Source organism: Arthroderma uncinatum (genome assembly GCF_011692745.1).
Source record: "Arthroderma uncinatum strain CBS 119779 chromosome Unknown scaffold2, whole genome shotgun sequence".
Lineage (NCBI taxonomy): Eukaryota > Fungi > Ascomycota > Eurotiomycetes > Onygenales > Arthrodermataceae > Arthroderma > Arthroderma uncinatum.
In genome coordinates this window covers 1,165,675-1,190,127 of record NW_022983864.1, presented here as the reverse complement: position 1 = coordinate 1,190,127, position 24,453 = coordinate 1,165,675, and the positions used below count along the sequence as shown (strand labels likewise).

Genomic DNA, 24,453 nt, shown 5'->3' with positions numbered 1-24,453 from the left:
TATGACGTTTATATCCCTAAATGATAAACTAATATTTATGCGAATTAGAATGCTGTGGTGATATAATCTTAACCAAATACAAATCGTTTCCAATTGTCAGCAAGTATCTGAGTCCCCCTTTCCAAAGACCAACCACGGATATCACACACTTGCCTCACTATCTGTTCTAAAAGGTCGTCCATCCGCTGACCTGCACAATGTATATCGCTTTCGACCAGTATCCTATCTTCTGGTAAGGCGCTGATCACGTTGGAGGATTTTGCATTGGCACCATCGGGAAAATTGATGACGGCCGAAAAAGAAAAATATACATCCGCAGGAACCTTGGGATGGAAGAATTGATTTAGCGGATCGACTGGCCCTGAATAAGAATGCATGCATATTCGTGGTGGGAAGGGTTTGGGTTTGGTTTCTATTTTATCGGAATCGCTTCCCTCATTCGAGTGAGTCGGTGATACATCTTCCCCTTCATGAGCTCTGGGAACACTAGAACCTCTCTTCCGCTGCCGATTGGATATGACTTTCTTTTCATATCCGGCCCAAAGCTCCTGTAGCACTTCGATAATAGCGCCATGTGCCTGGACGCTATGAAGCGATACAGGCCGTTGTAGTTCTCCTGCTAATCGTAGCTGGACCTTGATAACAGCTCGTTGATGATCCATTTTTACACGATATGGTGAGAGTGCTCTTCCATTTCTTGTTCCAGGGGTTATGGATGAGTCACTGGAAGCTGTATTCTCATTCCCATCGCTGCCTGCTGAGCTCCATGCTTTTGGTATTCGGAACGTTTTGTCAAGGCCAATCTCTCCAACAAGCGCATAGGGGTGCTTTTGCAGCCTCGCTCTGGTCCTTGAGACTAAGTCCACAAGAGAGCATGGGACAGGTAGCTCGTGTAACAGGTCTTCGTCATCGATCAACGGCGCAAGTACATTTTTATAATGCTCGATTTTCATTGATGCGAGATATTCGCCGTCTCTGGGCTCGTCATGCTTGGTATCATCGAATATCTGGTGAGAGAACCACGGATGCCATCCGAAGCAAGGGATAACGCGATCGTTGCATGCATCCGAGTCTTGCTCACTGCTCTGGTTCGAACCCTTGAACTGTAGTGCAACCTGGGAGACCAGTTCTTGGTCCTGTTCGCGAGTCGCCATCACCGTCAGAGTGGCAGCTTTCATGGCCTTGATATCATCGATGGACGACATCGTATCCGTTGGATGGCAGTGGGCATCGAAGACCCCGATCTCCCACGGAAACGGCTCGGAGGCTGTTGGTTTTTCAGATTGCATCGTTCCGGGGTATCTTCTCTATCTTGGTGTAGGATGTAATGTCGATGTTGAACAGCTTTTGTTTATGAAGCAAGGAAGTAAAATAGGTGGCAGGTCCGCCCCTCGCTTACTCGTATACTACTTGGCTTCCAAGTGATCCGGCTACAATGCAAAAAGTTGTAACTCATGTATAAAATCATCATATAAACTGACTCTAATCACAAAGTACTGTCCAATGCTATTTATAATAGTCTATCTATTAGTATGTGACGAGGATCTGCAAATCAACCTCCACCAAGAGGGACACCGCAGGCAAGATATATCCAAAGCAACCAGACGGTCAATAAGTAGAGAGGAAAAAGGGGAAAGCCATAAAAAATAAAAAATAAAAACAAACTCCTGATCTATAACTGTCATGCTCATCCTTCATTAGACGTGGTCGTCATCTCATCCATGACCACTTTGTTAAACTCCTCCCAACCGTCTAGATAGACATGGTGACCGGCCTGTTTGATAACGACAACCTTGGCCGATCCACGGTCTGCAAGCTTCTCTTCCGGCGTTGCGTCTTTGAGAACACGCTCTCGCTCTTCATAGATCTTTTGTTTCGCTGCGTGTCCACCCTCGACGTCCATCCAGTCGTGTTCACCGTACATCAAGACAATGGGGATACCGGTCTCCTTACGTGGTGTAGGCTGCAGGCCAGGTGCAGGGGTAGACAGGTTTGTATCTGATGAGCAAGAAGGGGCAGGCGAAACGTTCGCTGATGACTGTGAGCTGGATAGAGCTTCGGTGAGAGAAGCGTTGAGCTGTGACGTCGACGATGCCGATGGGATGGGCTCCCTGACGAGCTGTCGGCCAACCCCGTGGATGCGATTGATAAGTGGACTGCGGGCGTAAGCTCCGGGAGCAAGGATGTAAGAGAGCGCATACTCGCCACTGCCACGCATTCTGAAGAGGGAGTATGCATAGTCGTGTAGGGCTTTCGATTCCGGCTGGGGAAGATGCGAGAAGCGGCGTGATGTCCAGCCAGAGACTAGACGGGGACCGAGAGGACCTGACCACCGAACAAAAGTGAATGGCGACACGTTGGCATCCCAGAGATAGGTAAACCACTTGGGAAGAGGACGCAGAAGCGGCGGGGTTCTGCTCGAGACACCATTCGTGGTGGTGGCGGCGGTGGTGGCATCTTGGTCCTGGGTGAACTCAGCCGACATGGTCGATTCAGATGGCTCTTCGATATCTGCACTGGCTGCGCGAGGGTCCTTTGGAATGCCAACGGGGGATGCGAGGATGAGTTTGTTCAGCCTGCCCGGGTATTTGAGAGCGTATGCAACTGCCATGTAGCCTCCCAGACTGTGTCCCATCAACGTGAAGCGTTCGATCTTTCGTTTCACGCGCCACTCCTCCAGGGCATCGATAAACCAGTCTTCAGCTTCGGTGATGGCCTGCTCTCTCTCTTTGGCGTGGATCTTGAACGGTGGCCGGGTGCTGCGTCCCATTCCCAGCAGGTCCAGGGCGTAGAGCTGCCATCCTTTGGCACGACTGAGGCTCTCGAAGTTCTTGTAGAAGAAACCCAGCCCAGCACCGTATCCGTGCAGCACAACGAGGTTATTCTCGACCTTCTCGCCGACTCGTTCGACGGAGAACTCGTTCAGTGCTCGATTGTCGCCACTGAGCTGTACCATGCTTGACCGCCACCTCCGCGGTCCGTAGGGGTCGTTGACCGAGTTGGCGGACACCTGAGCTTCCTGGGAGGTGTCTGCAGAGGTCAGACTGTCCGGCTGCCCGTCAGGAACGGTGGGCTCCTTGCCGGTCTGCTTGTGAGTTGGAGGTTGCTGCAGATACGGCACGAAGGAGAGGACGCTGTGTTCAGCTGTCGCTGCCGGCATGCTCGTCCACTGCCAACGGTTAGCACTAGCAACGGTATAATAGACAACAAGCCAGACGTACCCATTGACTGAATCCTTCCTTGTAGCCGAGCGGGAAATAGCTCGAGGGCTGCTTGGTTTGAGCTGGCTGCTGTTCCGCCTGCTGGGCCGCGAACGGGCGAGCTTCGGGCTGCGCAGAAGCAGTCGAGGCCATGCTTGCGTTCGGCCAGCCGTCAGGATGAGAAGACGAAGCGGAAGACTCAAACTGCGCCTGCGAACGAGCGTTGATGCTGCTGGTGCTGTTCAGCGTCGGCGAGGATAGGGGACGGTGGGCGGCCTCGAGTAGTGGGGGACGCGATCGAGCAGCCTGCAACAACGGAAGCGCTGAGATTCTGCTTGAAGACAGCTTGACAAACGGTAGACGGAGCGACAGAGAAGGGCCTGTCACTCTCTATTATACAGACGATCCGGGAGTTTCTGGATGTGCGGACGGCGGTTTTGCTGGGGATAAGCCGGAGTTTGCGCAACGATTTGGCCGTCGGGCGAAAGCGCAGGCAGCACCGATATTTAACCAGAGTTTGGTGGCGCAAGCTTAGCAGCAGTAGAGCCTAGTCGTAGAGCAGTATAGCAATACGGAGTACGGAGTAGAGGTAGAGAGTTAAGGCAGGGGTAAGTGTGTTCGTTGTTGGTTATTGGTAGCATCTCAACTTCTACACTACAACTCTACGACTCTACAATTTCTACGACTTCTACGACTTTTACAACTTTTACAACTTCATCTACAACTTTGACATCTCGACTTGACCTTGATAGACGCAGCTACCGGAGTAGGCCAATGATATAGCTAACATCCCCGTATCATGTCCCGAAGCAGACGCAGATAGCATCCCATGTCGCAACTCGACCAGATCGTGAAAGGCGCTCCGCCTCCTGAGATACAGGTTCACCAGCCTACCAGTCTGAACAAGACGCCGTCGCCCTCTCTCGCGCGCTCTCTGTCCTCGACATCGCAGGATTCAACCGAGACGTCGCCCTCGTCCGTCGCTACCGTCTCTCCCGATCCGCTCTCAGCTCTTCCCTCCTCCCCGCCGCAGATATATCTCAACCTGCTCATCGTCGAAACCGCCCTGCGCGCGCAGTACCTCGCTCTACGGGCCAGGAGACGCCAGAATACCTTCTTCCTCCTCCTGCTCGCTCTCTGGATCATATACTTCACCTACGCTCTCTTCTTCCGGCCGCGAGAGGATGGGCGCGGGCTCGGTGGCTCGGTCTACTGGGTCGTCGAAACCGGTGAAAAGGTCGCTCTGACCGGCGGAGTGGTCACCGGCATCCTCATCTGGGGCACCGGTCAGTGGGAGCGAGGTCTACGATGGCCGCGGCGGTGGTTGGGCGTCACCAATCGTGGTATCAGAGGGATGAACGCAAAGGTCATCGTCATCCAGGGCCCCTGGTGGAAGGAATTGCTTTCCTATCTATCTTTTATATTCCCTTACTCGGCGTTCTTCCCGTCGAACACCTCTTTCCACTACGTCGAGTACGAACGAGCGCCGGCGCCGGCCACTGCTGCGGAGAGAGAGAAGCCTCCTCCTAACCGCAGACGTCGCGGGAGCTCGGTGACCAGTCTACGCCAGCCGCCAGACGAAGAAAACCGCATCGGAGTCGAAGAAGACCTGGCTCCGGGCGGTGACTATATACGGCTCCTTTTACTCCCCAAATCATTCTCTCCGGCCTTCCGCAAGAACTGGGACGAGTACCGGACAGACTACTGGGAGAAGGAAAACGAACGACGGGCCCGTCTGCGCCATAAGATCAAGGAATTCTCCCGCCAACAGGCCAGAGCTAATGCCGGCTGGCTCTGGTGGGCGAAATGGAGATACTGGAAACGAAGCTACAGCCGCGCAATACCCGTGATAAGCAAGAGTGGACGAGATATTGAACGATACTCTATGCATAAATACTCGCACTCCCGTCACTTGAACGAAAGGGAGAAACCCCGTAGAACGTCTCCGTACTCCGACTCACATACGCACTCCAGGACGTCGTCTCGCAGCTCGACACCGCACCCTGTCTCCGATATCGAGGATAGGATACCCCTTGATCGCGAACGAAGGTCGTCTGTCTCCCGTCGAGGCAGCAGTGGAGCGGCCAGTATGCCCAAGAGAAACAAATCGGTTTCTCAGACTGCCTCGGGCTCGAGCAGGTTTTCAACCCCGCTGACACCGATGTCAGTAAGTAAAGAGGTCAAGGATGAGAGTGGTGTTGGTGAGCCTTCATGATGGACTCGGGGGGAGGGCAAAATGGGAAGTAGGTAACTATTTACGTGTGTAAGAATGGAAACTGTTCTGTCAATGCTCGTCGTTCTCCTGCATAAGAAAGCGTTTGGATATGTATAGTCTTGCTTAGCATTAATCAATAAACTGCCGTGCGATCATTCATTCCTTAGATTTAGCTCAAGGTAGTTCATTATTTATTACTTTGTTTTTTTTTTAAAAAAAATGACATGACTTCGAATCTATGAGGTATTTCATGGTCATATCTATTCATTGTAGCTCATTAAAAGGGCTGGACAACGATATTAGGTAAGTTACATCCGGTAAACGGTATCATCACCAAGATACCTAGGAAGGAAGTAGAGTCAGCTTATGTTTGAGTTAGAGCAATCAAGAAGGAAAGGGAACCTACATAATATCATTCCGTTCATTCATCACGGCCAACGCCTGAAGCGCTTCAGCCAAGGAAAACACATCATCGTCGTTCGAACTAGAGGACCGTATAGACGAGTTCACTGCAGAAACTACCCGCTCCACATTGGCAGAGTCTCCCTGGAACAAGTCGGACCTCATGAGCGGACCAAGGGCCTGTTTGAAAGTTCTTAGGCGAGCTGGGGGGAGCTCAGGGAGGGAAGCAGATGCCGCAAGTGCGTTTCCAAGTGTATCAGCTTGAGAATCGGTACTGTCGGTTTCCTGAGATTGGAGAAGTTGCGACGCCGGTTGCGACGAGGCCACGGACATTCGCGATTGGGACTGCGTCTGTTGGCTTCGAGTTTGTCTTGAAGATGAGAACCGCTGTCTGCTCTCAGGGGAGGCATTGTATATTCCATCTGGATCATTATCGTCATCGTCATCGTTTGCGCCACCATTACTTGCTGGCGTAGGCGTGGCTCTTGAGACCCTGAGGCCGGATCTGGCACTGGATCTAGTTCCGGTTGCTGGCTGCGTTGTTCCCCTACGTGGTGTATATGTGCCTGCATCATCGTTATCGGAATCCTCTGAATCTGAGTCTGACTCTGGTATGTTGGCGGTTTTGCGTCGTTTGCGTCTTTCATCCTCAACCACTTCTTTGAACAGGGCGAATCGGAGAATGGCCTCGGCAGCCTTTGCGTCCTTCTCGTCTACTCTGTTGGAAAGACGTGCTTTTGCGTGTGCCGTGGAAAGACGGATCAAGGTCTCAAGAGTACGTGCAGTCATGGGAGAAGTTTTCCTCTGGTTTCCAAGCAGCTCATCGTTTCGAAGGGCGGAATATGTGCTCACAATATGGTCGGCTGCGCCTTTGCTCAGGATTGGCTTAATTCGAGATTTGGCGTATTGAATATACTTCTTGACAAACGGCAAGCTGAGCACTTCCACCTTCTTCCCGCCCCGTCTCCCTGTTTGGGAAATACCAGCATGAAGCATCACATTGAATTTCTCGTATACTTCAGTGGTCCTATTCGAGTCCTGGCTTTCTTCTAGGCCGACTCCAAGACTGGAACCAACCTGTTCGCGCACTGGAGCCCCTTCTTCCTGCCTTGGATCACGGTACTGGTGCATTCTCAGTACGTGCTCGGAAACAAGTCTGTCCCTGGTATCATCGATATCATCCGTCACCACAAAGAGAAGATCGAAACGGGACAAAAGGGAGTCGGGCAGGGCAATGTTTTTATGCGGGTCCTTATGTGTATCATACTGCCCAAAGATCGGATTGGCGGCTGCGATAACACTGCATCTAGCATTTAGAGAGGTGTGGATACCTGCCTTTGCAATTGTGACCGTCTGCTGTTCCATAACTTCGTGGATTGCCACTCGGTCGACATCACTCATCTTGTCAAACTCATCGATACACACCACCCCTCTATCACCCAGGACCATAGCACCGGCTTCGAGCCTACGCTCTCCTGTCTCCTTATCTGTTGTCACTGCCGCTGTAAGACCGACACCAGACGAACCTCGACCAGTGGTAGCAATGGCTAACGGAGCAGTATTGAGGACGAATCGTAGAAGCTGGGATTTGGCGGTAGAGGGATCACCAACCATTAATATATTTATATCTCCACGTAGATGGGTTCCGTTGTCGAGATTCTTTTCCATGCCGCCGAGGAGCATAAGTAATATAGCTCTCTTAATGTAGTCGTGGCCGTAAATACTCGGCGCAAGAGATTGGGAGAGCAGATCAAATATATTCTTCTTCTTCGCCAATTTGTTAATGTTTCGAACATCCGTGTCGGTTATTGTGGCTTGAACGATACCTCCACCAGACTTAGAGGCAAGATGGATGATGTTATTCGCGAGAACAACTGTGCGGAACGTTGCGCTGCCTGAGCTCGCATTCCGATTTCCCAACGATCGGTAAATTCCAACAAGCTGTATCCTGTCTCCAGGCTTAGCTTTGTCAACCAAGTCGTCATCAAGAATGACATCAACACCACGGGGAAGCTGGCCAGCAGGTGCTCTCTCTGGCATTTCTTGGATGGATATCATTTGATGATCGCGGTACTTGCAATATCCATACTCAGTTACCAGCTTTATATGAATTAGCAAAACACAATCTATACGTGAATATTCTTGAATATTCTGGGGCAGCAATTCTTACCGGGTTTCCATGTTCATCTTGCTGCGGATATACATTTAAACTGGCAGATCCGCTGGCCGTCATAGTTTGGTCTTGATATGTTCTCGCCAGAAATGACTTCTCTTTTGGGTTGTAATGAACACTTCTAATAACTTTTGGTCGGACTAACGAGCACTTTGTCACGATACCCTCAAGCGCAATCATCCGATTTAGATGCGATGAACTGAGCGTTCGAGGGTTGCAGGCATTTTCACCAAACGCGCCAACGTATGCACAGTAATATTCCTATCGGACAGTTAGAGTTGGATTCGCCTCGGTATACCACGGGAATCTCGACATACAGTCTCGTCTGATTCGGTTCTACTCGGTTTGCTGGCGATGGTCGTGACGATTTCTCGTAATGCTTGATCGAATGCCTGGCAATAGGCGAAGGGAGAGGTAAGGAGGCTATCAAAAGGTAAGTAACGGCCACCTCTATACTGATAAGGGGCAACAAACCCTTTCGCTAATTCCGGGCTATGTGCACGAATTTCGTCAATACTAATCTAGAAGCAGAAGTATTAGCGTTCCATCTCTCTCTTCAACCACTTCTTTCTCGAAATATGCGGAGATGCATTCGTACCGTAAATCGACGAAGCCCTCGATTTATCATCACAGCTATGTCAGCGCGGTAACTATAGGGTGTTAGAATTGGCCAGTTGCTAAATGGTGCGACAGGGACAAAGTCACCTTCTGGCTCGTGGATCGACTGTGAAATAACAACCGTTAGAAACTAGAAAAATTCACCGGATAGTATGCTAGAACTGACCTGGGTCGAGGAACTCTGTCGCTGCTCGCTTGTTATCGCGGGCGGCCTCATCGTGGAGCTGAGGGGCGTCCATCTTGAGTCGCAGTCCTTTGGGGTCAGTTAATGCAGTTCCTGGAAGAATGTAATGGTGTCGCCTTATATAGTGACTATAGCAATTGAAAAAAGACCCAAAGGCGACGAGAGCGAGTGATACTGAACTGCGGTGCCAGGGCGTTGGCGAGTTGAAGTTGGAGACGCAGAAAATGGAAAATGCTCCTGTTAACGCGAAACAGACACGCGACACGCGACTTTAAGTGGTTTACTACAAAGGCGCGTAATTGGGCCAATGGGCAGCAAGCTACGGCGTACTTCCTATGTGATAAAAGTGTTTTAGGGTTGAAGACTTGTATTTGGCCATTAATTAATCATTCAAACCAGATATAATTATAATACATAGGGTAAATGTTGGTACATTAGGGAAAGGGCCATGATATCGCCGCTTCCACCAGATATATATACATATGTTATGGGAAGAAACATCCAAGATTATTGCTCCGACTCTGTTTTCGCCTGTGTAGAGAGGAGGCTTTCGTTATCCAAATCCCACTCATCTTCAGGGCTCAGGGTCCGCTCCGCTGAGGGATTCATATCTGACTGTTCGAACATCTCCATGCCCATCCTGCGGGACATATCTTCAGCCAACAGCGATTCTAACAAGGGGGATTCGGGTTCCGTTGTTACAAAATATTCCGGTCCTCCAGGCATCTCAGAAGGATCTCCTTCAGCTTCAGGGTCGCTGTCTTCTTCTTCGGTAGTTTCAATATAGTCTTCAAGGTAGTCTTCTCCTTCTTCGCCTTCTTCAGCATTTTCGACGTCGTCCTTGGGAATGGGCGGCACCACACCGGTGTTGATTCGCTCGCCACCTTCTCCCAGAACACCTCCAGTCCAAACTTCATTATTTCGAATATTGGCATTTGGATTTCTATCCACATTTGCCTGGTCGGACTTGTATTGACGGAGGATGTTTTGGAATTTATCTTCCAAATAGGGAATTGTTGCAACGGCAGTGTAAGTCTCTGGGGCCTTTGAAAATAGATGACGCATCTCAGACCCTCCATCTGTAATCGACCGTGATCTGAAATCAATCAAGGCGCATGCAAGGTGGAGTATATTGAGATAAGTAGGCTGCATATAATCCGGCTGGACTTTTGCCCAAAGCGCACGACCTTTTCGTCCCATCATGCGTCCTGGCTTCCCACGGCGAAAGGTTCCCTCCATAAGATCCATTTCCATATGTGCACCTTCCGGGCGCAGGGCGTATCCACGTTGTATATACCTCCAACCAGGGTAATTAGGCATAAACTTGTCTTCGAAAATACTGAACGCCTGGGTTTGCGCCGCTGGATCCTGTGAGAGGCAGAGGATATTAACGTAGAGGGACCAGTTATGGGTGCTGAGTGCGAAGCCAAACTTTTCAACCTGCGCCACAACATCTATAATTTTTGATTGCTGGTTTTGAGATGCCAGAGATTGCATATATGTTGAAATACAGTGAGAAAGATCAAAGCGATGGAAAGGCAGAACAGTTGGCATATCGTCGTAATATGAAACCTCAGATGGATGTTCAGCGCTCCTGTTAAGCGGTGTGGAAGTCCCGGTTGGACGAGATAGTGCTGTCTTGATGTTGACGCCACGAGAGCGCTGGAGGGTATGGGTAAGAGCGGCCTCAAAGCATTTCTTGACCTCATAATGCTTGTTTTTTGAAAGATAATTAACCATTAGAGCATGGAGAATCACAGGGGAATGGGGTAGGCGATCGGAAAGCGTGGTCCTCGATTTTTCCGAGAACTCCAAAAACAGCTCTCCGACTCTTTGGCCCTCATTCTTTTGTCCATAGGCTCTAATAAGATGCTCATAAAATACCGTAGGAAAGGCCTCACGAAGCGAACGCCCGTGAGCACCAGGTTGCGGCTGTTTGGTGCTGAAGTCTTTTGTACCAAGGTTTTCAATAGCGGATTTGAGAAGCTCCTCTGCGTGGGGAAGAATAAATTTTCCACCAGATGCACCGCCCATTGTTTCGCGAGCTCGTCGGATATCACGATCGATTTCAGATTTGAACATGGCAAGCGTTCCACTCAGACCAACTTTACTGAACCGCTCCATCATCTCAAGATATAAAACTTGGACCATGTCACGGTTCTTTTCTTGTGCGTAACCATGGAGAAGAATAGCATAATGGAAAGGTGTTAGGTGAATTTCGTGGTTTTTGTGTAAAACCCCCAGGACCTTACGTGCAGAATCGGTCTGGCCGACGCGCACAAGGCTAGACATCAGGGCAGCATAAGTCATGCCGTCAAATCGAATTCCTGCTTCCCGCATTCGATTTTGTATCCTTGACATGGAGCTCATATCGATGGTGTATGCGTAATTCCACAAGAGGATATTCCAGGTTCTAGTCATGGTGTTGGCTGGGAAGACGGATGTGGCTTCCTCAGCCGCTATCTCAGCGTCGATGAACCTTCTGTGCTTGCAAAGTACTTGCACGATAGTGTCGAACATTGAGCGAGACAGACGAACCCCATTCCGTTTGGCCATGTCAAACAAATCCAAGACGGCATTAGTATCACCACGACCTGCAGACAAACCCATCAAAATAGTAAAGCTGATTGAGTCAGGCGCTATACCAGCCTTGAGCATCTGTCGGAATATGCGAAAGGCTCCTTCTAAATCCTTATTTTTGGAATATGCAGTAAGAAGAATATTCCAATACTGAATCTTTGGCCTGATCCCGAGCCCGGAGACATAATCAAACCATTTTTGTGTTCCTTTCACATCGCCGGTCCTTGCATGAACATAGAGAAGTGGCGTTAATATCTCCGTTGAAACCGCCTTACCGTAGTCTGCCGAGTAGTCATTATAAAAACGCATGGTTGTCGAAGTTTCACCAAGCCTTGCAGACACCGTTAGGGCACCGTGGTAGTCCAATTTCGACGGTATACCGTAGTGCAGACGATGTTCACCCAGGAGATAATCGACGCCTTCCAAGACTTCTATCTCGCACAACATGCGCAATAGCCTAGTGATCATTCCTTGAGGCGGAATCTCTTCGGGCATGCGCCAGCGGAAATTGCGGTATACCATAATTGAGCGTCCGTTTGCCGATCTGATGTCTGAGGAACGTAAAGTATTGATAGCTTTGATGTAATCACAGCGGTCAAACAGCTTAAGTTTGATGGAGCTTTCGAAGATGCTCAACAATTCTTTCACCGGCACGTTCATCATTACCTTATCGTGCGACAGGACAACTCGAAGCATATAGCGTGCCATTTCCATGGCGTCTTTGGTTTCGTAGGGTTGGATATTCTTCAGGAGCGTGAGTAGGCGGCTCGCCAGGAATTTCGATTGTGGCGCCTCTGGGAATTGTAACTTATAGGCCAAAGAATCAGGTTTTATCTCCCAAAGCCGAAGAGCATTTTCCCAATCCATCTCATCCACAAGACCTATGAAGGCATAGTGCCAGCATTGTGTTTTCCCCCGCGAAGATGCTTCCTGACATATCTCTAAGGCGAAAGATTTATAGTCTCGGCTTTTAATATTCAAAGCAACCTTTGCTGCACTTAAATAATCACTTTCACTTCGGCACGAGGGAGAAATTAGTTCGAAAAGAAGTTGACAACGCTGAAAATCTCGAGGATCCTGTGAATCAGAGAGGTAGGATAAGAGTTCGGACTCTACACCTTCAGGAGACCCACTGGACCTGTAGAGCCCCCATGCGGCACCATAATCTTGTGGACCTTTCTCTGAAAGGAACGTCTGAAGGTCCTTTGGGGTCTCCTCTAAATCCGCATCGTCCACTGGTGGGTTGTCAACCTCTAGTGATTCTTCGGGAAGACACCTGCTAGCCGAAGACGAGTAAGGCCTGGATAGATTTCGTTTCCTTCTGCCTTGACTGACGTTTCTCTTCGGTTCGGAGGTGGTGTAGGTACGAGCGAACAATCGGGTTTTGGGAGGGTAGAGGAATTCGAGAGGTGTCGACGAGGACGCCGTTTCGACGTATGGGGCATCATTGTCGTGTCCCGAAGAAGACTTTCCGGATGGAGACTGGACGATGTAGAAATATAAAAGGGATATTGCGGAATCCTCGGTATTGCAGTTCCAGAATCTCGGATGTAGGGTTCGTCTGGACCTAAACGTGTGCTTGGAACCGAGATAGACATGCTGGCTAGCATTCTCGATACACCGAACAGCGCGCTCGAGCATTCCCTGGACTACGAGCTAGTTCACGTCTGGGAAGAATTGGCATTTCACAGCTGAAAGTGCATAATCGGGCAAGCTCGCTGGTAGGATAAGGAGCAAGAGGGAAAAAATCCTCAAGAGTCAAAAAAAGTAGGCAAGGCCGGCCACAAGGCGAATTATCCCAAACCAACGGTTCCGTCACTCACAGCCGGTTCCCTATCCCCGCGTAGCCCTGTGATAGCGAATAAATACCTGGAGGAGAAGCGCGAGAAAAAATAGATATACCTAGATCAATCATCGTATGACCGTGAAGCTTTGCTAAGAGAAACTCCGAAATATTGTTGCCAAGTGATATCTTAGTAAGCATTCGGATAATAGTTGATGCCATCCCAGTATTCTTCGCCCACAAAGCTTATGTAATCTATCGAGGTTAAAGAAGTTCGGGATAGAGGGGAGGGAAGTTCGAAGGGAGTAGCAGCAGGTCGTTTTGGATCCAGTATCTACTCTTCAAATACTCATCATGGACATCACTGGATTCATAGTAGCCCATAGGGCCGAAGCCCTGTCAATGGGCGATTACAACAAGTATCGTGCCCTGTTAACTCGGAGATTGCATACGCTCAACAAGCGGCTGGGAAGAACAACTCCCAAGGGCAAGAAGTACTCGACGAAGGCAGCTATCACACCGGGTGACATAGCTAAGGATCATGGGTATATGCCCCGCGCCCAGTAAAATGTTGTTTTGGCTTTGACTTACGTTGTTTTAGTTTTGTCCGTATACTTCTCCTCTCTGCAGAACGGGCGTGGGCGGAAGCCATGCACATGCGATCTGTTCATTCTCAAGACACGTCGAAGAAAGGGATGGTTGGTTCGGCAAGACGACATATAATTTCACGGCTAAACAAAGCTACGATTTATGCAAATCAGCTGGCATCCGCACTTCAAAGTCGGGGGGACTCGAAGGCTTCTAGAATTGACCTTCTAGAGGCTCACGCTTATCTGGCCTCGTTATCAACAGCATCCTGGATGGAAAGACGGCAGTGGGAAAGATGCCTGAAGCAGGCATCGCTAGCTAGAGTTATATATGCTGCGTTGGAGAAGCAGGACAAGCAAGGGTATACCCAGGAATTTATTTCAGGGACCGTTGATCCAAGCATACGATATTCCGCCTACCAGCTCAAAGTACCCCGTTCGATCCCTCTAAGTACGATAGCGAAGAAATATTTCCCGGCAGACTCTCCTTTGAAGCAAGAAGTTGAGGCCATCGATCCTAGCTGTCTCAGTGAAGATTCTCTGGAAGGAGGACCGACTGCTTCCGGTGACTCTCAGGCTTTCCCACAAACTATTACTTGGAGATCAAGAACGGTGAAAATTGAAGATGCAGCAATATCTCAGGCATTAGCATCTGCAGCCTCTGCTGAAGCCCAGCTCTCAGCGTGGATCGCAAAACAGAAGGGCCAGACTGCGCCCGCAAAGGAGACGGCTGCGAATTACGATAATGTAATAATTGCAAGTCAAGATGCCGTTGACGCGACCAAGGCGGCGATCGACGAGCTGACTAGCGAAGGAATTGACCAAGGTGATGCTAGAATGCAGAGTCTACAGATTACTAGAACTGCAGTCAACTACCGGCTTGTAGGCTGGCGTGTTGGCAGGAATAGGGTACTCTGTGGCGGTGCGGATGGCCTAAACTTCACCTCGGGAGGTACTACTCGCCGAAAGGGGAACCAAGGGAAAGAAATTGAAACTACCAAAGAAGAAAGTCTAGGTAGACGCCTTGGTCATCTTCGCGAGAATGTTGTGCTTTATGACTCAATCCTGCAGAGTCTGGAGTCTGTTAAAGAGCTTCCGGGTGTTGCAGCGGATGCTGATTTTGTCAAGGAACTTGAGGCGAAACACTCCTACTTCAAGTCTCTGAGGTAAGTTTTACTCCCATTATCTCCGTATGTCACAACCTAATCTAACCACCGTGGGAATAGATGTCTCGCTATCGGCAGATCTCACGCATTCAAATCAAGCTCCAAGAATGCTCTTGCATTGTTCATTCGGGCTGTAGATCTTGTGTTGAACGCTCTCTCGTCAGCATCGGATGACGGTGATCTGTTGAACCACCCCCTGAGGGCTGATGTATCCCGATCGCAGGTGAAAACACTTCAGGTCGAGCTGCAGCATCTGGTCTGGCAATATCGGGGCATAGTTGAAATAGAAAAATTGACAGCAGAATCCAAGGAGAGTGACCCGGCAACTCTACCACCTGTGGTCCAAAGGATGAACGAATATCAGTTGGAAGGGGTTGATTTGGCGAACCTCGTAGCCTACCCACCCAGGCTTGAGCCTATCCCTGTCAAACCCCTTTTCCTAGACCTAGCCTGGAACTACATTGGGTACCCGACAGAGAAGAAGGAAGTTCTTTCTTCAGCAAGCAAGGCTGCGGTGAATGAATCTGCTACCGCTGCTGAGGATAAAAAGGAGACAAAGAAGGGCTGGTTTGGCTTTGGTCGTTAATTGGAGCGTTCCAGCATTAAATGTTATATACAATGTTCCCTATCGCCCTGGCCGGCCCGGTCATCTTAAATCAGGAAGAATATTATTTTGAGGTGCAACTGATGAATAAATGCTACAATGCCTCGTTGGCCCATCCCTTCTGACTGAGCACCAGCCGATAGCCATCAGGGTCAGCTACAGTCACCCCGAACTCCTCCCAATACTCATTGCGCGCCGTAACCCTCGTCCCGCCAGCTGCAACCAGCCTCTCGACGACAGCCGGATCAACAGAGTCATCCACATATATCACCAACAAGTCCTCTTCAGTCGGCTTTGGGGGAGTTTCAGCATGCGAATCATCCTACAAGTTCCAGATGCCAGGCCGCTCCCGGCCAGCCTAGCATCACCAGCGGATGACCGCCTGTTGCATCGGGACCACATCGCCACAGCACGCTGAGCCCGAGACCCTCGACGTAGAAGCGCTCTGCTTTGGCGATATCCTGCGATGGGCGAGCGATACGGATGTGGCTTGAAGCAGATGGCGCCTTGCCAGAGCCAGCTTCCTTTGCCAACGGCGGCTTCTGCGACATGTCTGTAACCTCACTTTTCTTCTTTGGAGTCTTCTACGGCCTACATATCTTCCATTAGAATCATAATAGCTGGTCCGTTAGACTCTACTTACCGCGTGCTCGAGCTGGATCAACAGCGATAGACGTACCCGTATTCTTCTAGGACTACTACCTACTATTTATATCTTAGCATCGAGACCTAGACCAGCCTGATGACAAATGGGCTGCTCGTACGTACGGAGTAGACGCATCCGTCGACATGTTCATGGCGTGACTCGATATCAACTATCAATCCTCCGTACGACTGCTTGCTTTTTGCAACAGCCCCTATCCCGGTCGATCACTGGAGTGCGCCTTGAGCTTATCGTCCATATACCGCCTTGCTCCGTTCATCGTACTCCGTGGAGCGTACTCCGTTCAGTGTATGCTCTGTCGCTGTCTCTCCAGCTCAGGCCGTCATGAAGCATCCTCCGCGGCGCCTGCTATGGTGTTTTCTCTATCTAGTTCTCGCATTATCCAATAGCTCAACTCTCGAGCCGCAAGCCACCATCCAGGAACAGAGACCACGTGATATAAGTTCGTATACTAGAGTCACATGACAAGCCTTAACCTCGCCCTCCCTTTTTCCACCCTTTCCGCTTATAACACCACGCGTATACACATATAAATATATACATACATCATGTACAACGTAATAAGGAAGTGCGTGGGACGTGGGCGTATCGGATTACCGGGGATAGGGATCGGAGCTAGGCCGCTTTGGGACAGCCACCAATGAATGGCGTGGTCCTTGCAGGGGCTTAGTCATCCGCATAATCTTAATATTTTTAATGGAGAGTATGGAAATTATTCACCCTTTTCCTTCCTCCTCCTTCCTGGAGATCCGAGAACGAAGGGAAAATCTGCCGCCAGCCGTCGCATTCTCCTCCAGCACACGCGAGTCCTCCTGTTTTCCTGCCGACTGTCATTAATGGGCTGTTCTTGATACATTCGCCTGCCGCAGAGAGAGCGAGAGAGATAAACAACAGGTCTCGGTGCGCGTTTGTATCGTTATATCGGTATCGCGGACCCCAGTAATACTAACCATGGCCGGCGTCAACGGAAGCTATGCCTCTCCAGCAGCAGATGCATCTCTGCACGCTGCTGTAGCATCGCCTTCCGGCCTCTTCATGGCCATCTACAACAATATGTCCGGCTGGGGCGCTGTCCTTGCGCTCATCCTCTTCGCCGTCGCCTACGATCAATGTCCGTTTGTCCGCCCCAATGCGTGCTGGAGGGGTCCCTGGAGGTGTCGTGGTCACGTTATGCTGACCTATTCTGCGTCTGACTAGTTAAATACATATGGCTGAAAGGGTCGATCGTCGGTCCACGATTCAAGATCCCCTTCATGGGACCATTCCTTGAGTCTGTCAATCCAAAGTTCTCCGAGTACAAGGCGAAATGGGCCAGCGGAGACCTGAGCTGCGTTTCCGTCTTCCACAAGTACGTTGTTCCGGTTTGCTGATATCAAATGACATAAATACTGATGGCCGCGGGTTCCGCATAGGTTTGTCGTCATTGCTTCCACCCGTGATATGGCCCGCAAAGTGTTCAACTCGCCCATGTATGTCAAGCCATGTGTCGTTGACTCGGCGCATAAGCTCCTGGGCAAGACCAACTGGGTCTTTTTGGACGGTAAGGACCATGTCGAGTACCGAAAGGGTCTCAACGGTCTCTTCACCAGACAGGCGTTGACCGTGTACATGCCACTTCTCGACGGTGTCTACGAAAAGTACTTCAGCATGTTCCTCAAGGAGTCCGCCAACAACGACCACAAGCCTATCCCGTGGATGCCGCAGTTCAGAGAGCTCATGTGCGCTCTCTCCTGCCAGACCTTTGTTGGTGACTACATGAACAGCGAGGCGGTGACCAAGATTGCCAACGACTACTATCTCATCACCGCCGCCCTCGAGCTGGTCAACTTCCCCATCATCCTCCCGTTCAGTAAGACCTGGTACGGAAAGAAAGCCGCCGACATGGTTCTGGCAGAGTTCAGCAAGTGTGCCGCAAAGAGTAAAGTGCGCATGGCAGCCGGCTACGAGATCTCATGCATCATGGACGGCTGGGTAAAGGCCATGCTCGACTCCGCTGAATACCGTAAAAAGCTCGCCAAGGGTATCGAGGTTCCAGACGCCGAGAAGCCAAAGCACATTCTCCGTGACTTCACCGACTATGAAATCGCTCAGACCATCTTCACTTTCCTCTTTGCTTCCCAAGATGCCACCAGCAGCGCCTGTACCTGGCTCTTCCAGATCATGGCCGATCGTCCAGACATCCTCGACAAGGTCAGAGAGGAGAACTTGAGGGTCAGGAACGGCGACCGTAACGTCCCCATTTCCATGGAACTCCTCGATCAGCTCACCTATACCCGTGCCGTCGTCAGAGAGACCCTTCGATATCGCCCACCGGTCATCATGGTTCCGTACGAAGTCAAGAAGGATTTCCCCGTCACACCTACCTACACTCTCCCCAAGGGCTCCATGATCGTTCCATCCGTGTGGCCTGCCACCCACGACCCAGAGGCATACGAAGACCCAGAGTCCTTCATCCCAGACCGATGGATCACTGGTACCGCCGAGCAGAACGCAAAGAACTTCCTCGTCTTTGGAACCGGTCCCCACTATTGTCTGGGCCAAACCTATGCACAGCTTAACCTGATGGCTATGATCGGTAAGGCCAGTATGACTCTTGACTGGGAGCACCATGCCACTCCCCAGTCTGAAGATATCAAAGTCTTCGCAACAATCTTCCCACAGGTAAGACAGTCATAGACCCCAGATCTGCACGTTCCCGCCATACTAACCATTGCATAGGACGACTGCCCACTCGTCGTACGACCACGACCAGAGTAAATCATGTCGCCATTATGACACAAGTTGAATGAACTTGGGGCACCCCCCATACCGAGAGACTGGTTCGAGAATACACCTCGCCTTAATACCTAACCAGCTGCATTTTTTTTTCGTCCTGTCGTGCTGTACTCCGTACGTCGACCGCGCCCTTTTGCAGCATGAACTTCAGATATGCTTTGCGCCACAACCTTTAATCCTATTAATGTTTCAACCCGTCCACATAACTTTCTTTTTCTTCTAGAACCCCTAGTCCAGGTGTTCTCCCTTCCCTCTTGTGATTCCCACTTAATATTTTTCCTTTCTACCACTACTCCTTCGACTATTGCTTCTTCGTCTTCTCCTTCGTTTTGCTTATTCTTTATTCTTTTTGTACCTTTTCTTTTTCTTCACTGGCAAAAGCTTCGAGTTAGGAGAGGACTCGTACATGTTATACGGGTACAGCGAGCATATCTTAGACACACTAGATCCTCGCTTTGGGTAGGAAGGGGCGGTTTTGCGCATCGCAAGAGGCTTTCCGGCGTGTTATGGAGTGCATATAATAACTAATTGCTATTAATGAATGATACTTGGTCAGGCCCTGTTTTCAGCTTCTTATATTTGCTTTTCCTGTGAACCCGTTTGCCCGGATATAAATGTTTAATGTATTACATCATCCTCGGAAGATAAAATCTGGCTTTTGCGGAGAACGGCCTCTAACTGCCGAAAACAACTTCAAACATCTTTCTTGACGCTCTATAGCTATATCGTTCTTAACAGCAGGTCGAGCAATCATGTTTTCTAACAATATGGCCATACGCCTGTCTGCGAGGGTATCGCGACCATCTCACTCCCTGCGCATACCTACTCGCCGGCTCTCCTTCGTTGGCGTACGAGCTCAATCAACAGCCGTTGCAAACACGTCAGGGCGACGTAATACACTCTCTACCTCTCAGCAAGCTCATATCGCTCTATACAGCCCAAGAGTATACCAGATCCGATCATTCTCCAATTCGTCCTGCCTATCTCAACGGAGCAATGGAGAGAACGCACAACCGCTCTCTCTAAAGGAATATAAATTCGAGGAAGTAAGCATACCCACCAAAGCCAGTCTACTGACCAGCTCTCTAACTGTGAACCAGATAAACTCTTCCCTCCCACAATCAGACGCCAACTCACCATCCTCAAAGCCAAATATAATTCTAATCGACGTCCGTGAACCACCAGAGCTTGAAGCAACGGGCATAATCCCCACCGCAGTCTCCATACCCATCGGATCCCAAACGGACGCCATCTTCCTAACACCAGATGAATTCATGACTCGCTTTGGTTTCCCTAAGCCAGGAATTGAGGGAGGAGATGATAATACGAAAGCTACCATGATCTTTTACTGTAAAGCTGGTATCAGGGCTCGCACTGCGGGGGAATTGGCGGTTAGGGCGGGGTATGATGCCGATAGAATCGGTGTATATGATGGAAGTATGTTGGACTGGAAGAAGAATGGTGGCAAGGTAGAGAGATGGGATGGTCCTGAGGTTTAAGGATGGGTTTGGGTCGGGTTTTGTGGGTAGGTTGCTAATGAACCCTGTATAACTAGTGGGTATTTAATTGCGTTCAGGAGGGCAAAATCGAGGGATATAGGTCATTAATTTCACCTCTATTTCACCTTATTGCTAAATTAAATATAGGCTCTCAGAGACTTCGTTGAGGATACCTGTAGCTTCAGTGCCTAGGATAGGGCTTAATGATCATTAAGGACTATTACCAACAATTTCGCCTTCATTCATAGATTCATATGTCTCTTGATATCTTACAGCTCACCAAAGCCATCACAGTTTTTCTATGCCAAACATAACGAGATCCATGCAGGGCAGATAATACTATGCGCATTAAACAACTGATGAGGGAGCTTGAGCATGGCTTTCGAGGAATATTGCAGAAGATATGAGGATGGACGAAGGTCATTACAAACATAATTTTGTTGCAGACTGATCAACATAAACCGCAGTGGGTTGCACCTATAAAAATGCTCAGGGGATATCGAACAGTGGTTTCAACTTTTTGATCAGGCCCCATTCTTCCATCGATACATCTGATCGGTAAAATTCTTTAAGTGTGTCAATGCTCTTTCGTGAAATCATCGAGTAAAGAACGTCCTTTTCTTCAAGCTGGCGGCCGTAGAGTGGTTGGTTGGGTCCTTCGATCTTAATGGCAACGGAAGGCTGTCCCTTCTTGCAGATAGGGAGCTGTTTGTGGTCGCGTTCAATGGACATTCTAGCAGAAGGGGAAGAGGAAAGTTAGCTTGCCATACTTCGTAACTAGTCAGGTTGAATAAGTACTCACACTCTACCAAGACTAATGACTTCCTTCAATCCAGTAACAGGGTTGGTTTTAACAGCCGCAATTGGGGTTAGTAGCCGTAGGGCACCTTCTGTCACATCAACACCAATGACGATTGGATCCTTCTTGTTGAATACAGCAACTGGGGACAAGACGCATGGGAAAACGGCTTGTAGTTTGCTCTCTTCCTTCCTCTGGGCAGCCAGCTCCTCCATATGCTTCGTAAAGTCGTCGAACAGATGATAAATGATATCGGCGGTGAAAATTTTAATACCGTTTTCATCTGCGTAGGTTTGGGCTTCCTTATCAACTTTGACGTCAAAACAGAGCATGACGGCATATTGCTTCGCTTTCTCAAGCATAGCACCAGCACGCATCACATCACGTTTATAGACTGGTCCAATGGAGATATTAGCAACAGGAATCTTCGATGTCCTCAAGAACTCTAGCAATGCTTCAAGGGAACCCAGTGTCGAAGCTTGGACAGCAACACCACGGTTATCCCTGGAGACTCTGCTAAGAAGGTTCTCTAGATCGGACATAACTTCGTCAGTAAGATCGTCCTCGTCATCATCATGGTTAACAACAAGGAGTCGGGAGCCAGCAATGGCATGCTCGAGGTCGTTAGCCGCAATCTTGACACCCAATGCAGCCTTGACCTCCTTGTTATGCACATATGCCGATTTTAATCGTAGCTCCTTCATTGGGGCTGGAGTTAAGAGAGCACGAATGTTCGTAACAATTGCACCGTTTAGACCGCACAGAACAATGCGGTCACCTTCGCGAAGTACACCGTTTGACAAGACAACGTCGATGGTAGTACCGAGACCTTCGATAACCTTCACTTCCAACACGGTACACTCCACCTCAGAAAGGTACATGAGCGCATTGGTCATACGCTCCTGGGTGAGAGTGACGAGCAGTTTCAACATGTCGGGCACACCCTCTCCAGTGTGAGCTGAGGTAGGAACCAGAGAAACGTTACGAGCCATAGACTTATTTTCCCAGTATAGCTCGGAGTTGAATCCCTGCTCTGCAAACGCAAGCTTCGTCTGGTTGACGCGGTCCTTGAATTCGCCTTGAACAGTCTTGCTTTGTTTGGCCAAACTGTCCTGAAAGCCGTTGTTGTCAATCTTTTTCCAGCCGAACAGTCTGTCTATCTTATTCAGAGCAACGATAAAAGGCGTCTTCCTGTCACGGAGAAGCTTCATAGACTCTAGAGTCTGGGGTTCCAAGCCGTGCATAATGTCAACAACCAGGATAGCGATGTTACAGAGCGAGGATCCTCTGGAGCGCAAATTGGAGAAAGACTCGTGCCCAGGGGTATCGATGACAAGCAGACCGGGAACCTTGAAGTCGAATTTCCCATCTTTATTGACGACAGCGGTCTTCTGGATAAGGGCGTCGACGGGGAAGTAGGTGGCACCGATCTGCTGGGTAATACCTCCAGCTTCTCCTTCCTGTACGTTCGTTTGTCTGATCTTGTCCAAAAGTTTGGTCTTTCCAGTATCGACGTGTCCAAGAATACAGCAAATAGGGGAACGGAGGTCGTCCTTGGATTGTGCAGCCAGTGCCTCCTCGTGTTGTTTTCGTCTTCGCTCTGCGGCTTCGGCTTTCCTCTGTGCAATAGCCTTCTGGGTAGAAGATATATCCTCGTCTTCGGAATCTTCTTCGGATTCAGATTCGGATTCGGATTCCTTAGCGGCGGCCTCTGATTCCTTTTCTGTCGTTGAGGGCTCCTCAGCTTTCCCTTCGTCCTCCTCGTCGGATGACACATCCCAGGAGTCCTTTATTTCATCGTCGCTCTCTTCTACCTTTTGTGCTGCCTCAGCCGCTGCGGCCTTAGCCTTCTCCTCCTCCAGTCGCTTTCGTTCTGCTTCTTCAGCTTCATGTTGTGCCTTGGCCCTAGCTGCTGCAGCCTCCAAATCTTCCTCTTGCTTCTTACCGGCGCGCTTCTTTTTGCTGTCATATACCGGCTTCTTCTTTTCTGCGGGCTTCTCTTCCAACCCAGCAACAATAGCGCCCCCAGCCTCTAGCAGCTGTTTCATTCGTAGCTCATTGTGTTCCTTTGCATCCTTTTGGGCCTTTGTCAAGAGTTTACCTTCTCGTCTAAGCTGCTCCTTCTTCTCTCTCTCCTTTTCTTTCCTTTTCTGACGGAGTTCTTCTTTCCTCCGCTCCTCCTCTTCTAGCTTTTTGCGTTCCTCTTCGGCCAACGTTTTCTCCAGCTCCTGGCGTCGTTCTTCTTCCTCTTGTTGCTTGCGCAGTGCCTCCTGTTGTCTCTGGATTGCGGCCAAATGGGCCGGGAGCTTCTTCTTCTTCCCAGCAGGTTCAGCAGCAGGTGCGGGCGCAGGCTTAGCTGCGGCGGGAGCAGCTTTAGCAGCCTCAGCTTTGGGAGCAGGCTCTGCAGCGGGTGTAGTTCCGGTTGTTTTCTTCTTTGCGGCCTAGATAGAACCAAAATTGCATTGTTAGTAGGGTAATGCTAGATATAGGATGATAGTAGGGATAGGATAGTAGATTCAAGTTCCCAAGGCACAAATTCCAAGACCATACCTGTTCCTTTTTCCTCTGCTTCTCTCTCTCCTTCTTTTCCCTTTCCTTTTCCTTCTTCGACTTCAGTTTCCCGCCCTCCTCAGCGTCCGCGGCAGGCTTCACTGGCTCTTTCTTTCCAGCACCCTTTGCCGGCTTGGGCTTCCCAGCAAAGACATCATCCTCGTCAAAGGTGCCCTCCTCCGGCTGCTTGCTCGATAAGTCGGCTGCAAGGTCTTCTCCCTCCACAAAATCATTGTTTGTGGGCTTCCCTTTCTTTGCCTTTTTATTCTTATTCTTCCTCAGAGCTGCAAGCAGCCCCCCGCCCATTGCATCATCTTCTTCTTGGCCTGCAGCTTCAGCTTCAGGCTCTTTCTCTTGCTGGCTTGCTGGAGCAATGGATTCGCCTAGCTCCGCTTCCCAGTCGTCGGCCTGTTTATTTGACTTCTTTTTGGGCGCCATGGCGAGTCGGTCGTGTGCGTTAAAAGAGTTCGTATATTTCCTATAGCTAAGCTTAGCAGAGAGGCCTGAAAATAAAAGGAACAGAGGTCAAATATCGGGCGGCAACCTACCCAGCGCTTCTTCGCTGTTCGTATGCGCAAGATTGATATAAAAGCGAGGTTTGTGGGTGGGTTCGTCCCTCGAACTCTTATCTCTCTAGCGGAGGCTGATAGCGTG

General features: G+C 49.8%; 9 protein-coding genes across 9 annotated transcripts; 3 read left to right on the top strand and 6 right to left on the bottom strand.

Annotated features, from left to right (window-relative positions):
- Positions 1-68: 68 nt before the first annotated feature.
- GIQ15_02303 (Cut9-interacting protein scn1) lies at positions 69-1,289 on the bottom strand (the record flags this gene model as incomplete). The annotated part of the gene is made up of 1 exon (XM_033549720.1): positions 69-1,289. One exon carries the CDS (start codon positions 1,287-1,289, stop codon positions 69-71), a length of 1,221 nt encoding a protein of 406 aa, XP_033406881.1.
- A 398-nt stretch (positions 1,290-1,687) lies between these two features.
- GIQ15_02302 (abhydrolase domain-containing protein 4) lies at positions 1,688-3,353 on the bottom strand (the record flags this gene model as incomplete). The annotated part of the gene is made up of 2 exons (XM_033549719.1): positions 1,688-3,169; positions 3,222-3,353. The coding sequence occupies 2 exons, from the start codon at positions 3,351-3,353 to the stop codon at positions 1,688-1,690; spliced, it is 1,614 nt and encodes a 537-aa protein (XP_033406880.1).
- A 676-nt stretch (positions 3,354-4,029) lies between these two features.
- On the top strand, positions 4,030-5,415 carry GIQ15_02301 (serine/arginine repetitive matrix protein 1; the record flags this gene model as incomplete). Its single annotated transcript, XM_033549718.1, has 1 exon — positions 4,030-5,415. The coding sequence occupies one exon, from the start codon at positions 4,030-4,032 to the stop codon at positions 5,413-5,415; it is 1,386 nt and encodes a 461-aa protein (XP_033406879.1).
- Positions 5,416-5,723: 308 nt separating this feature from the next.
- On the bottom strand, positions 5,724-8,847 carry GIQ15_02300 (DNA replication licensing factor Mcm3; the record flags this gene model as incomplete). Its single annotated transcript, XM_033549717.1, has 8 exons — positions 5,724-5,757; positions 5,822-7,917; positions 7,988-8,251; positions 8,308-8,413; positions 8,465-8,511; positions 8,589-8,640; positions 8,696-8,714; positions 8,775-8,847. 8 exons carry the CDS (start codon positions 8,845-8,847, stop codon positions 5,724-5,726), a joined length of 2,691 nt encoding a protein of 896 aa, XP_033406878.1.
- A 452-nt stretch (positions 8,848-9,299) lies between these two features.
- Positions 9,300-13,013, bottom strand: GIQ15_02299 (uncharacterized protein; the record flags this gene model as incomplete). Its single annotated transcript, XM_033549716.1, has 1 exon — positions 9,300-13,013. One exon carries the CDS (start codon positions 13,011-13,013, stop codon positions 9,300-9,302), a length of 3,714 nt encoding a protein of 1,237 aa, XP_033406877.1.
- Positions 13,014-13,509: 496 nt separating this feature from the next.
- GIQ15_02298 (uncharacterized protein) lies at positions 13,510-15,494 on the top strand (the record flags this gene model as incomplete). The annotated part of the gene is made up of 4 exons (XM_033549715.1): positions 13,510-13,700; positions 13,757-13,853; positions 13,917-14,908; positions 14,969-15,494. The coding sequence occupies 4 exons, from the start codon at positions 13,510-13,512 to the stop codon at positions 15,492-15,494; spliced, it is 1,806 nt and encodes a 601-aa protein (XP_033406876.1).
- A 112-nt stretch (positions 15,495-15,606) lies between these two features.
- On the bottom strand, positions 15,607-16,063 carry GIQ15_02297 (glyoxalase family protein; the record flags this gene model as incomplete). Its single annotated transcript, XM_033549714.1, has 2 exons — positions 15,607-15,834; positions 15,881-16,063. 2 exons carry the CDS (start codon positions 16,061-16,063, stop codon positions 15,607-15,609), a joined length of 411 nt encoding a protein of 136 aa, XP_033406875.1.
- Positions 16,064-17,127: 1,064 nt separating this feature from the next.
- GIQ15_02296 (cytochrome P450 61) lies at positions 17,128-18,933 on the top strand (the record flags this gene model as incomplete). Its single annotated transcript, XM_033549713.1, has 4 exons — positions 17,128-17,287; positions 17,374-17,524; positions 17,589-18,837; positions 18,895-18,933. 4 exons carry the CDS (start codon positions 17,128-17,130, stop codon positions 18,931-18,933), a joined length of 1,599 nt encoding a protein of 532 aa, XP_033406874.1.
- Positions 18,934-20,939: 2,006 nt separating this feature from the next.
- Positions 20,940-24,237, bottom strand: GIQ15_02295 (eukaryotic translation initiation factor 5B; the record flags this gene model as incomplete). The annotated part of the gene is made up of 4 exons (XM_033549712.1): positions 20,940-21,183; positions 21,253-21,340; positions 21,716-23,690; positions 23,800-24,237. The coding sequence occupies 4 exons, from the start codon at positions 24,235-24,237 to the stop codon at positions 20,940-20,942; spliced, it is 2,745 nt and encodes a 914-aa protein (XP_033406873.1).
- Between the last annotated feature and the right edge of the window lie 216 nt (positions 24,238-24,453).